General features: G+C 42.8%; 1 protein-coding gene across 1 annotated transcript in view; it reads left to right on the top strand.

Annotated features, from left to right (window-relative positions):
- Window positions 1–13330, top strand: part of SETDB2 (SET domain bifurcated histone lysine methyltransferase 2) — a 48684-nt gene extending 35354 nt beyond the window's left edge. The window contains exons 21-26 of the mRNA XM_054271855.1: window positions 1479–1525; window positions 4896–4954; window positions 5352–5418; window positions 7196–7318; window positions 8549–8620; window positions 12400–13330. Of these exons, the coding sequence (XP_054127830.1) occupies window positions 1479–1525; window positions 4896–4954; window positions 5352–5418; window positions 7196–7318; window positions 8549–8620; window positions 12400–12539 (508 nt within the window). The 3' untranslated portion in view covers window positions 12540–13330. The remainder of the gene's footprint in view (window positions 1–1478; window positions 1526–4895; window positions 4955–5351; window positions 5419–7195; window positions 7319–8548; window positions 8621–12399) is intronic.
- Window positions 13331–13907: the final 577 nt, after the last annotated feature.

Genomic DNA, 13907 nt, shown 5'->3' with positions numbered 1-13907 from the left:
ATTTTCATGGTGAAATATAACATACCAAAAAGAGAGAATTCCTTCGAGAGAGGCAGAGCTGGTGGCTTTAAATTCTGAGTTGCCATCGTTGTGATGATGGGTAGTGATCATCAAAACAAATGGAGCAGAATAAAAAGAGAAAGCAATGGTGCTGTGGAAGTGGCCAGTAAGAACAGAGGTGGAGAAATCAGTACAATTTGCACTGCTGTCTTGCAATAATGATAGTAGGGGAGTGCTTCCAAATAAAGTGGCCTGAGTAGTAAAATACACTGTTTGTACTTTGTAAGATGTTCCTGTGCTCAGGATGGGTTGTTTTTAACTGTGAAAGACTAGAACTAAAGGCAGGGGAAAAATAAAAAACATTCTCCAAAGAGCAGTATTAGAAATTCAGGGATGTAAATAAGGTGTGTTCAGTATATAGCTTTCTGATTGCATTGTTAGGCATACCTAAATCTGATTTGTTGTGCTTCAAGATGCATTACATGCAAAAGAAGTTCCTCATCAAGCCAACAGTCTGTATTTCTAAGGGCAGTGCTTCTGTTTTTGTTAAAAGAATTACAATAATTAGAAAATGTCCTAGTAAATGCAGTTCCCTTTAAAAATTGCTCCTGACAAGGCATTTTTGCTTAAGAAGTGACTTGGGATCCTTCTGTAAGAAAGGCATATTATAAAAGTTGGTTCATGTTCTTTGCACATTATTGTATCCAAAAGATAAGGAACATTTTCAGATAAATTTGTTTCAGTTTGCCTTTTCCAAGGAATTCACAATGCTTTCCTAGAACCACTGAAAATATTCCCATTTCACATATTGCTGAAGTGTTTAAGTAACAAATGGACTGAGCAGCTTTAAGCTACTGGATCTCACACAGGGTTGCCCCACATACTCAGGGTTTGGGGGCCATTCCATGAGCACAGGGCAGCGGGAGGGAGGGGCACGGAGATCTCCAGGCAGGTGAGTGCATGGTGGTGCCACGTGGCCCTGCCAGCCCTGCAGGGCTTAGGAGTGGAAGGTGACACTGGGCAGATGTGTCTGAGGAGGCTCCTGGCCCGTGTGGGGCAGAGCTGCTGTGATGGAGCAGTGTCAGGACTGTGGTGTTTCACCTTGGGAGCATTAATCTCATTTCAGTGTCTCTGACACAGTGATTGCCACACACATGAAATGTGTCTGACTCAGGGCCTGAGCAGTGGGCAGGCCCAGACAGGGGGTCTGGTGGAGCTCATCATTCAGAGCTTCAGTGCTGAGAATCCACTGTGGCTCTAGGAGTACAGACACAAGGTTGTGCATGCACAGGACTTTAAGGCAGGTGGTTTTTGAGGTGGGCAATGCTGAACAAAAATCCTGGGTTTTTTGAACTGTCTTTCAGTTTATGTTCGGTGGAAAGAGGAGAAAATATATGTTAAAATAGGTCAACATAACTCTGTTTGCATGTTCATTAATACTACTTCTCTTTTTTTTTTTAATTGAACTTAAATTTTAGAGTGTACTGCCCAAAACATGACCCAGGGAATAGGACCAATCGCTATGGTGAGTTTCTTTAATGACTTCATTGATTTCATTTGTTTTAAAAGTTTGCATCCTACAATCAGTAATTCATAAGAACAAGATAAATATTACTACCTTCATATCGAGTGGTGGATTTCTAATCTTGCAAGAGTGGTTTGGTTAAGATCCATATGTATGCAAAAAATCAAGGGATTTTTGAAATGGTAAAAGTTAAAACTTAATCCTCCCAGAATCTTCTTGAAAACTGGCCTAAACCACAATGGACCCAATCCTTAATGGAATAATTCTTACTCTTCTTTGGGCAAGTAGGCCCAAGCAGCTTGTAAAATCCATGTGAGACAGGAGAGCCACACACAAGTTTGCACTAGATTAGCAAGGAAAAGGCTGTTTCAGGAGAAGTCACCTTGGGCTTTTATCTGTGGTTATGCAGACATTCACATTTACATCTTCTGTATTCACTGCAGTAGTTTTTAAAATGAAGGATCCCGAAGAGCTTTTTAAGTGTAACAAAAGAGTTGTACAATCCTTGTTTAAGGATTGCTTCCTGTGCTGCAGAAATGCAGCTTCATTTGGCAGTCCTGGCCCTTCCTGATTCAGAGGTATTTGGAAATGCCAGCCAAAGCTGGACCTTGTTGGCCTAATGCAGAGAACTCTGCTCACACTGAAGTGGCTCCTGGACTGGCCTTCACTTTGAATTTGACCTCAGTTGAACTGAGCCTTGCTCCACCCTGATGACACTGAAGAGATGGGTTAGGTGATTATAATTTAAGCTTTTATTCATGAGGGCTGGGGCTTTGTGGAAAGACTCCACAACTTGTATAAATTGTAAGGTAGATGTGTATTTATTCAGTAGTGGGCACATGCGGGATCTCTCTGCAGGGTCTGAGGAGCCTCTCTTATCTCCAACAGGCCTTGCATTCCTTCCACTTTGTTTGGGGTAATGAGCTCTTCTTATCAGGATCCCTGCATTCCTTTTTCCACCTTCACAGGCCTTTGCCAGCACAGCAAGTTACAAGCTAAGCAACATACATCATCTAAAACAGCTATCCTAACTCCAAAATTAATTTCTGCCCTAAATTAATTTCTAATGCCCCTGGCTCACTTCTTAACCAGACATACAGTCTGTTTAGTATCTGATATTGCTGTGGTTCACTAACCAAATGCATCTTCTTAGTTTACTTAGTAGCTTTGCTTTTTACTTATCCATAGTTCTGAATCCTGACCTTTCTTCCCTTTTCAAAATTATTTTGATTTCTGTGGTCTCATGGTTGTCAGTGTCTGCTGGGGCTGCCCAGGGTCCCTGGTGATCTCCTGCACAGGTACTGGACAGGCCCAGGATTGTTTTGTTTCCAGCACCAGATAATATTCAGGCATTAGGTCCAGCCCTCTAGACCACTCCTTGTTCATCAGGAGTACTTAAGTCTTATAAGGTTGAATCACAGAATGATTTGGGTTGGAAGGAACTTGGAAGATTATCTAGTTCCAGTCTGCTTGCTTTGGGCAGGCACACATTCCACTAGACCAGGTTCTCAAAGCCCCATGCAGCCTGGCCTTGAACGTTTCCAGAGACAGGGCATCCATAACTTCTCTGGACAAACTGTTCTAGAGAGTCACCACCCTCACAGTATGGCATTTCTTTATATCTAACCTAAGCCTGCTGTCTTTCAGTCTGAAGCCATCTCCCTTTGTTCTGTCCTACATGCTCTGGTACAAAGTCATTTTCTGGCTTTCTGGCCCCCTTTAGATACTAGATGGGTTTTGTGTCTTCAAATGTTGCATATGCAATGTTCCCTGAGAAGAGAGTTTTCTCCTAGAGGAATTCTTCCAGAGACACTGAATTTAGAGACCTTCTGTTTCTGAGGGGTAAATGAATCCTGCCTCCTGAATGAGCTTCTCTCACTTCCTGAGGGTAGCTGTACCCTGGGAAGTGGGGAGCAAGTGGGAGAGTTGAGTAGAAGACACTTGGTTCCCCGAGCCCAGTGTCTCCTCCTTCATAGTTTGGAGAATAGGGGGTGAAGGAAGATCCCCTTATTCTTGTTCATACAATATTCTTGTGCTGGAATGTCAGAGCTCTGCTGTGTGATTGGAAAGGGATAAGATGCCTTATGGGCCAAGAACTCTCCTTGCAGCTCTGTGCAGCAAGGATGTGAGAGCAGCTTGGACTTGGGAACAGGCTCCAACCTCTGTTTAACTGGAGGAGCTGGATGTGGACAGACAAATGCAGGAGAGCAGCCAGCACTGTGCAGGGCAGGAGGAGTTGGGCTGCTCTTCAGACTGTGTTCCTCTTGTATAAGGCATCCTTACAGCAGATATCGGGGAGAGCTCAGAAAATCCCATAAGTGTCAAAAATACCACACTGGACAGCAAGGAACACTTGTACCTACAGCAGTATCTCCCACACTGCCCCAAATTTGGCCTCACAGGTTTGGTTTGGATGAAGTGAGAGACCAATTTCCTTTCAGCCCATGAGAAATGCAAATGTACAGCACCAGTGCCCAAAGCCCAGACTTGTTTTCACAGCCTCTGTATACAGCAATGGCTCCTCATTCCTCTTGATAGGATGATTTCTAACAGGGAGGCCCTTACTAAGTACTGCCCAGAGGTTCTGGAATTAAACAGGGAAGGGAAAGTATAACCCCACTGTACACTAAACATTCAGGTTTTGGTGGGTGGTTGCCCTCTTCTTTGCCTTTCTCTGCTCCTGCCATGTCTTCTTGCCAGATCTATCCCTCTCTGCTTGTGATACTGTAGCTGTTTCCAAAAGCTGCCAGTTGTGATGTTGGCAAGAGTCTGGTGCGTGCTGATGGAAAGGATGCGGTGAAAGCAGAGATAATTTTTCAGAGATCTTCTACCACACAACTGCAAACGCTTTGTAGCATAAATAATAGTAAACTGACAAGTCAGATGGCTTCTGGAGGTTTTCTGGGAGGGTCCTTATGTTGATGAAAACACTAATGCCATTTGTATGTCTCTGATACACCTAAGTAATTCTCTATGTAGTCTTAGTTTTGAGGGTGTATTAACGTACATAAGAATTGTTTGGAAAACCAAACCGGTTTTTACCACCTAGAAGTGATGTTGCTGCCAGGAGGAATAAGTTCACTCTGCCACAATTAAAAATCTACTGAGTTGAAAAGGTTAAGTGATATCCTAATGCTATAATGATTTGCACTTTTCCTAATGGTTGATTGATGCTTGCAATTTTCCTTAATGGAAACAGTGTGAATTCTGCTGAAATGTCAGGTTTTTGGGGAAGCTGAAACATATTTCTGCCTTGCCACTCAAAGGGCCTTACTTCCTTAGCTTTTTGGGAAGAGAAGGAATTTAAATGATGTGTGATGGTCAGTCTGAGGTTGTCACTTTTGTTACCTTGTTGTTTATTGATTCCTAGATGCAGCTAATAAGAAAAGAAGACGTACGTTGACATCTCCCACCATCACAGAAGAAATGGTAATTCTGAATTTCAGTAATACTAAAACAGGGGACCCACACCTGCCACAGCAAAGGACTTGCATATCAGAGTATTCTGACAGTGTTCAGAAAGAGCCTTGGGAGTTCCCAGTAGGCATTTGTTAACTTCTCTGCTATTTGCAAATACAGTGGTTAAGGGGGGTGGTGTCCCAGGTGTTTGGCTTTTCTTAAAGCATTTTTGCTTTGAAGCAGTTTTTGCTTCCATTTTCAGAATAGAATGTCTGCAGAGGAATATTGTTAGCCATTCAGAGAGGCTGACTGTGTTCACAGACATGTGGACTGCTTTTTATCTTTCTGCTAAGACACAAGTGTGATAATGACAACAGCAGTAAATGTCAGCATGGTGTAAAAATGCAATGTTTTGATTTTCTTACAGAGTACAGAAGAGACAGCAGAAGAAAACAGTTTACGAATCCTAAAAAGAAAAAACAACAGGCATAAAGGTGAGACTCATTGGATACCAGAAGGGTTAATTCAGTTTTTACTGTGCCTGTGAAACTTTCAGCAGAGAAACAAGGCATGCAAATGCTGCTCCTCCAGCAAGGACAGTGGGAAGACAAGAAGAAGATATGTGGCTCAAGAATGCAGTGATAGATGGAACAAAGGACTTATTCTCTGGGAGCCTGGGGTGGGATTTATGATAATGGATAAATTGTAAGTGTATGTAGGGAGTGTATATGAGCAACACACTTAATGTGGAGCCAGGGTGTCCATGTAAGGTTAGGTGAATTCCCTGCAGAGCCTTGGGCCTGAGGAAAGGATGCTCTCTTTAACTGCAGTGTTAAGGAACCTTATTCTGATATTTTGGACATTTGATAACAACTTCATGGAGCAGCTAGGAGGTACTGTGATCTATTATGTTCAAGTGCAGAGCTTGGAGATGGCTGGTAGCAAATTCTATGCTGCAAATGTATTTTTATGATTCTCCTGAGACAAGTGGCTGTCTCTGTGCTCTGGTGTGGCAGCAGAAGTCTGATTTGCAGAATGCTTTAATAGCTGTGCAGCAAACAAATGCCTGTGGTGAGACTTGCTGTGTGATGTGAGCTGGTGATTCAGATGGGAATACCCTGCTCTGGCTGGCTGCTGTGTTCAGCTCTGTCACCTGCAGACAGGGGTGCCTCTGCCTGACGTTGCTGCTCCATATCAGAATTGTTAAATCTGAAATGGGAACCCTGGAAGGCATTAACAGAGGAGGTGCTCTGAGTAGGGAGCAGCACATCTTGCCTTTGGAAGCCTGGGTGTACACAGGGTGCTTAACACAATATAGGCTGTCACTGCATGTCTATGGTGTTACAACAGTGAGATGGATCACAGGAGTTGTCCTGCAGTTTTCGTGTTACCCTGAAGCTCCTGCTGCAGTTGGGATTCTGCTGGCACTTGGAAGTTTGGAATGTGCTAGTGGTGATTATTCACCTCACTGTGGATATGCTTCATGTATGGGCATGGTATTGCAAGTGGCTGCCTAGTGGTCTTTTCTGAATTTCATTACCACTGTAAAGAGCAGGAAACCTATAAAGAATCCTGGAATACTCCTAGAGCATCTCCTGTAAGTGAGAAAGCATTTCTTTCCTCACAAATGTCTCCAGTAGAATGTAACATTGTTTTTAAAGAGACTGGCAGACTTTAGTGAGCCATCCAGTGCCTCTGCTTTTGAACAGCCCATTGCATTGATCTTACTAAAACTTGCTGCTGCCCAGCGATAAAGAAAAACTGGTTATTTCTCTATCAATCCAAATCTGACAAAGTCGGTGTATAAAATGGGCTGTAATAAAAAACTTTAGTTGCCTGGATCACTTGGAATAAAAGTAGCCTCAATTTTTACCAAATCCGATTCATTTATTGCACTGTTTTCTGTCTTTAGCCTGCTTAGTCCATGGTGTGGTCCTAAGGATTGGTGAAGCTGCAAGCAAGACAAATCACTAGGGGGTATCATGAGCTTTAGGAATGGAACATTTAGAGCTGTGGAGCTGTTTGCTTGTGATGAATGAAGCCAAATCTAGAGCTTAGGGAATTTTACACCCAGCACAGTGCTTACATTTGCCTGGCTACTTTTTTGTTCCCACTGAAAAGGGCTGTGTGGGTGGCTGGAGGAGCCAGAGATCTGCAAAACTATTCGTTACTGGTGGAAGGGCTTTGGCTTAAATTTCAGTTTCTGAAGAGAGGGAGCAAAGCCCACTTTACAGATCACTTCTGTATGAGAATACTCTTGTGTTTTAACAGTTCGGATAGACTTTGTTAGGAAGTGCAAACAAGCTGGGCTTCTGGATGATATATTTGAAGAAATGCTGGACACACTTCATCTGGCTCAGGAAAAGCTGATGGATGACAACACTTCAGAAACAGGTATGTTTCAGGGGGACCCATGGCAGGGACTCTGCTGTCAGAGTAGAGGTGCAGATCTGAACCCTGGGCACTTGGCCCTGGGCCACCTTCCTGAGAATAGCGTGGTGCTAAATAACTCAGTCCTTATTTCTGCAGCTGTGCAGGAGGTTGAAAATTACCTCCCCTTTTGAATGACCACTTACAATGAAAGTTCCAAGGAACTTCTTTCTCAAAATTATGTAAGAGCTTCCAACTCAGTATCTCCAGTGAGACCTTCTGACTTGAATTTTTGAAGCCACCTTTTACATGCTGGCATAAGCATAGGAAGGTTTAGTTCAGCCTCTCCTCCCAGGAACTGGGGAACAGAGAGGTCCTGAAGAGAGCCAGGTTTTATTTAGGTCATAAGTCTGTGTTGCTCTTGCAGCTTCACAGAGGTACCAGCTGTCTGTTAATATCAGCACTCTCCTGAGTGAAAATCCCTGAGTATGTACATTTTAAGGCTTTGGATGATTTGTTACAAGTGTACTGTCAGCTGTTAGTGTCTGTTTCAGGTTTTTATGGGTTTATCACCTTGCATGAGGTACTTTGTTTTTGAAGAATTCCAATCTAATGTTGCTTTGTCCACAACACAGTTAAAGAAAGTTTTGAACTTTCCTCTCCAGTTGCCCTCCTGGTTTTGCAAAGTTAGGAGTAATACCTTTGCATAAAGAAGGCCATTTTATGCAAAGTAACTGAAGCACATGCATGGAAAGTGAAATGTCCCACCTGGAAAGTCTTCCTTCATGAGCAGCTGGTGTGTCAGTTGAACTCTGTGAGTGTTTTGTATTTTGCTTCAGCAGAAGCCTCAGGTATGAAATTGAGGTGTAATTCTTGGATATTTCTCAACAGCAAATGGGGATAGCTCAGCCCCACAGCTGATGTGTCAGGAGGAGTTGGTACAGTCAGCTCTGCCATCACACAGTCCTGGCACACTGAAGTCAAATATGGCTTAAGCATATTGCTCTTCTTTAAATGCACTGTTCATGTGGTGCAGACACAAAAAAGGAATAATCTTCTGTGTGAAACTAAAAAGAAAGAATTGACAATTTGATCCTTTTTTCTCAATCTAGATTATATGAGAAGGAAGACATCTTAAAACCTTGAGCAGTCAGTATAATGGAAAATAAGTAATTACTGTTTTGTGGTTCCTCTAATGTAGGGCTCTGTAAACCTTTCCTCAGCAGTATTACATCAAATTATCTCTTTCCCCAGAGTATGAAGAGACAGTGATGGCACTGTTTGACTGTGGACTGTTTGAAAACATACTGACAAATATTTATTCAGGTAGGTGCAGAAAAGCTGTCAGAGGAGCAGCTGATCTGGGATTTGGCATTGAAGTTATTCTAATGAGAATTTTGATAAAACAATAATTCAAAATGAAAATTCCAAGGAACTTTTTTTCTCAGTGTTATATAAACAGTTGAATAAAAGCCATGGCTAACTGAATCTTTAGAAATACATTATATTACATGGGGCTGGCTGACCTGAAGGAGGGAGCCACTCACAGTTCCACAGCTTTAGAAGGCCAAAAGGTCTCCACCCCAGGGGAACTCAGCTCTCCTGCAGTTTATTTCCTTCTCCACAGCCTCCCTTCAGCAGTTTGCCAGTGTTACAGCTCTGCTGCTGGCTGACAAGTGCTGGTCAGAGTAGTGCTTTCCACTGAAACACAGCAGCCAAAGGCCAGCAGAACTCACCTGGACTGGGGGGCAATTGTGCTTTGAAAAACAAGATGAGAATGCTCAGAGTGAAATGCAAACAAAGGCAGGAACAGTTAGTTGGGAGCACTGGTGTGGAAGGAAACTGTGGGGCTTGGATTCTCAGCTGTTTGAAGCAACAAGGCTGAAGCTGGTTTTCAGACAGGCAGGTCTCATGCTTCCCATTTCCTTCTCCAACAGCTGTTCTAACTTTTGCTATAATTTATTCTGGTGGAAAGGGTTTTAATTAGCTACTGTTGAGGTTTGGTTATGTGAAGATGATGTTTGCCGTTTCCCCTTCGCTTGACTGAAAAAGCCATTCCTCCCTTCAGTCTCCCATTCTTGCACTTAAATTCCTTTTTCAGCAGTTGGAGTGTCCAGTGTTGCAGTTGTCTGACACAGGTTCCACCCCTGCCTCATCTGAGGACATTAAAACATCTCTGCTCAAAATTCCTCATGTGACACAACCTTGGATCACACTTGTTTCTTTCACTGCTGCATCAATTATTTCATCCTCTTCTCGGCTTACAGGAAAATCTCTTGATATTGGCACCTCCCTGCACACAACCATGTGATTCTCATGGGTACTAGTTGTCCCCTCTCCAAATCCCCACAACTCAAGCAGCTCAATTCTTCCTGTACCACACAATCTTCTTTTCTGAGACCTTTTTATTTCAAGGTCAATAATAATGAGGTTGGTTCCACAACTGATCCAAGAGGAGTTCTTAAAATGAAGCAGTGAGAAAGAAATGAAAACCATGCTAATTACAAGTGAAACTGTAGAGGGGAAAGCAAATCACCAGCTGCTTTTTTTTCTTCTTTTTTTGTTTATTGTTACTGTTGTCATAATCTCTTGTAAGCTCTAGCTAGCTTTGTGGTGACATACGAAGTCAAGGACTACATAAAGCAGGACTGGTATAAACTCTGTGTTTCAAGCTGATGATTTTGGGTCATCTGCCATGCTTTAAATTCAATCTTTTTGTCACTTCTTAAGTCATCATGCAAATCCTGTTCTAAAGCCTTACATGCCAGCACAGCAAGGCTACTCTGAACTGTAACTGGTGAAATGGCTTTTTAAAATCCCTTTTTATGTACAGGGATCCACACTCCTTTTGCAATGTGCAGCTTTACTGCAAACTCAACTGCATGTAAAACCTTCCACACAGGATATGCTGTTGCCTCAGCAGCAGTTTCAGATTTCTAGGTTGGAGGGTCTTTTCCTCTCCTCCAAGGGAAAGTGACTTCTTTTAGTTTTGTTTTCAGTTCTGTTGTGCATCCTGCTTGGGCAGGATGCCTTCATCAGATTCCCTCTCCTCTGTGCTGGTCAGCGGTCTGGTCAGAAGCTTTTGAGCTCCTTGACAGCATTTGTTTTCAGGGGTTTGGAGCAGCAAATTCTGCAATTCAGATAAAGGTTGTGGAGACAAAGGCCATGATACTTAATTTTAAAACTGTTGTGTAGTTCCTTCACTGAGAGCCCCATAGCACTTGGGGCAGTCATTCCAGGTGCACGTCCCTCAGGCCATTCCTGATTTTACAGAAATACATTTTCTTTCCCTTCAGCTCATTTCCTCTGTGAGGTGGAAGGTTCTCAATCTGTTACCTGTCTTCCTTTCCTGTGGAAGTCATGCCCATCACTGACATCTTCTCTGGGCTACTTCTGTTTGTGCCACATCCTTTTGACAGAAGAGAAACTGAGCTGGGGGTGTTCCATCTGTAGCGCTCCCAAATGCTGAATCAACAGGATCACAGAGTGTTCTGAGTTGGAAGGGACCTGCAAGGATCACTGAGTCCAGCTCTTAAGTGGCCTGTATGGGGATAATGGGGGTTGAACCCATAACCATTGGCACTATTAGCACCATGCTCTAACCAGCTGAGCTGCTTTGTTCATTTCTGATAATTAATTCATATCCAGATACTCTCTTAAGAGGGCTTTTTCCCCCTGGTTCCACTTGTGCATGTCAAACTTCTTCAGGTATGTGTCACCTGAGTGCAGAGGGAAGGGGCATCTCCTTCTCTCCAGTCAGAGCCAGCCTGGGGCACCAGGTCCCTCTTCAGTGAATGTTACCAGAATTTCCCATGGGCAGCAGGCACCAACAGTGCTCTGGCTGCCCATCTTCAACAGCCACACCCAACTTTGCGTAATGGATTTAAAAACGTGTCCCTGTCCATCACCTTCCACATCCACCCACAGGCAGCACGTGCTGTGTTTTCTCACTCAGAGGAAGAAGCAGCAGGGAGGCAGAAGGCCAAAGTGCTTTCCTTTCTTTTTTTTTTTTCAAAATCACTTAAGGCTTTTTTATTTTGAATGGCATAGGGTAAACATCTGGAGATGTTTCTGCACTCTCCTCACTGGAACTTTGGAGACATTCTTCAACATCTTCTCCCCCAAAAGAAGAAAAACACATTCGGTTTGTACAAAATGTCTTCTTCTTCCTAGGATCTGAACTCTCAACATTCTCACACACTGAGAAAGTCGTTTGTTGTTCACAGACAGCCTTGCTGCTCAGAGGTCACCGACACCTCTGTGTGTCCTGCTAACTGAACAAAGCAGGTGCTTCGTTAAAAGCTTGGAATTAACCCTGTAAGGTTGTGGTAATGCTTCTGAATACTGGCCAGGTTCCTTACTGAGCTCTCACTGACTTCAATAATCTTTAACATTAGGGAAATGGAAGCAGCAGAGGGAAGCAGAAATGCAGTCAAGCAGGGCTTTGCAAATAAGGTAAACAACTTTGATAATCCTATCAGGATACTGTCAATAATGATTTTGCCAGAAGCAGGAGAAAAAATGCTATTGAATTGTGGTTTTGAATGCAGTTGTCCAAACCATCTGGTTTAAGGTTTAATTTTGTTGTTGGCTAAAATCCATTAGGCTTGTAATTTGCTTTAGGAGTGTAATTCAGAGATGGTATCTTTAAAGATTTAAAGTACATCATTGTTGGGGGAGTTCTCACACAAACAGGCTCTGAAAACAGAACCTTTAAACTCATATACCAGTTAACACAGGGGATTAGTAGCTAAACTAGTAATTTTTACATATGCTGAGATGTTTGAAATTTAATCTCAAAACTAGCTGTGTTATAGATGGATGGCAGAGGCCATGGCTCCTGCTCTGAGCTTTCTCTGACACACCAGCCAGGCTCTCAGCAGACACAGAGTTCAGCTCTTTGTGAGGACACCAGCTGTGCAGGGTGGTGGGTTACAGGTACTGCTGCAGAAAGGCAAAGGCTTTACTGCAGGTTAAACCAAGCAGTGGTAGCTCTGCAGAGTTAATGAATATGTAATCTATTTTATATCAGCAATACTTATGTATAATAATAAAATCTTTTTATTCCTTCATAATTCAAGTTTTTTATCCCTTTTTCATGATAGGAACAGAAGAAAAAATCCAGAAACTTCTGGAAAACAGAAAAAGACTGGATCACAAGATTGAGCTGCTGCAGGACGTAAAAGAAGTCATCCTTTCTACTCCAGAGAACATGGCCAGTACATCCAGTACAGCATCTGAATAACCCCTCTCTGTGATGGTGCAATTGTTAGGAATTTTAATGATAAAAACCATAGACCAGTCCGGTCAGTGCCCAATTCCCCAGCCCCAAGATGCGGGCTGAATGGGTGCAAGAATGTGGTGTTATACTCATTTTTATACCTCACTGTTGCAATAATTAAAAGTCCTTCAAGTTTTCAAATTTTCCTGTTCAAATTTTTCCCTGCTTCTACTATAAATTTCCACTTATATTGCACAATGGAACATAAATGAGTGTTACTAACTAAATTTAGCTTTTGCAAAAACTTAACAGAACCCTCCAGGGAAGACTTGTTTCTCAGAGCCAGGGGAGTGTTCAGCTGCCACAGAACATTTGCTAAATTCACTTAACCTGTGTGAGCCCTCTCCTGCCTGGGCAGTAGTGCCTCGCTGTCCGTGTCTATTCAGTGATGTTTGAAGGATCATAGTGCTGCTTTGGCTTTCCCAAAGAACATACATGAGCAGGACTTGCACTCAAAGAAGCCTTCTGGATTACAAACAGGAGTTTAATTTAAAAAGCCAAACTATTCTTCACTGACTGGTCAAGGTGCACTGTTTCTGCTATACTGGCAGTGGTAAAGCAGTGTTTGCAGGCAGACCAGAAAGGGTTGGGCATTGCACTCAGAACAAGTACAATGTCAGAGGGGGCAAAACAGTGACTGAATCTTCCCTTCTCCATTAAGAAAGGGTTCAACTTTCATGTGTTTTGTCTTTAAAATATTGTTTGAATACAGAAAAGCCACAATAGGCTAAGTTAATAAAACATTTTTTAAAGGAGCTGTGTGTGGAGTTGTGCTCCCCATCCCTAAGGTGCTGCACAGGCCACAGCCAAGAAGAGGGAATGCTGTCAGGCCATGCTCTTGCTGAGGGACAAGCAGAGCACTGGCAAACACCACTTGGTGTGAAACATGTGACATCCTGTCACAACAGCTGTGCTCTCTCCATGACCACTTGGAATTTTTCACTTGAGCTTGCTCCCTAGGAAGGTGGGGATTGATAAGCACAGAATAGCAGCATTCAAAATGAGCTCTTGAACAATAAGGTGTGCTTGATTCAACCAATTAACAGTAATTTTAATTGCTTACAGAGTTCAAGTCTGCTGCCCTTCTAGGCCTAGAAACATCACCAGAACTTGAGGGCCACTCAGCCTGAAAAAAAACCCACCTAAACCAAAAATGCATTAACAAACTCTGTTATTAAACACAGTAAGGATTATAAGGATGGTCCATACATACCTTCTGAAGGGTTACAGCCACTTAAGGATGACTTAGTGTAAAAAGTCAGATCCACAGAGTGAACCACTGAGGTCTAAAATTAGTGTCTACAAAGAAATCTGTGACCTTCTGAAATCAAG

Source organism: Melozone crissalis, unplaced genomic scaffold (genome assembly GCF_028551555.1).
Source record: "Melozone crissalis strain CALT ecotype California unplaced genomic scaffold, PUWL_Pcris_2 ptg000013l_1, whole genome shotgun sequence".
Lineage (NCBI taxonomy): Eukaryota > Metazoa > Chordata > Aves > Passeriformes > Passerellidae > Melozone > Melozone crissalis.
Note: the sequence above shows the minus strand (reverse complement) of the source record. Positions and strands in the feature narration are given on the sequence as shown.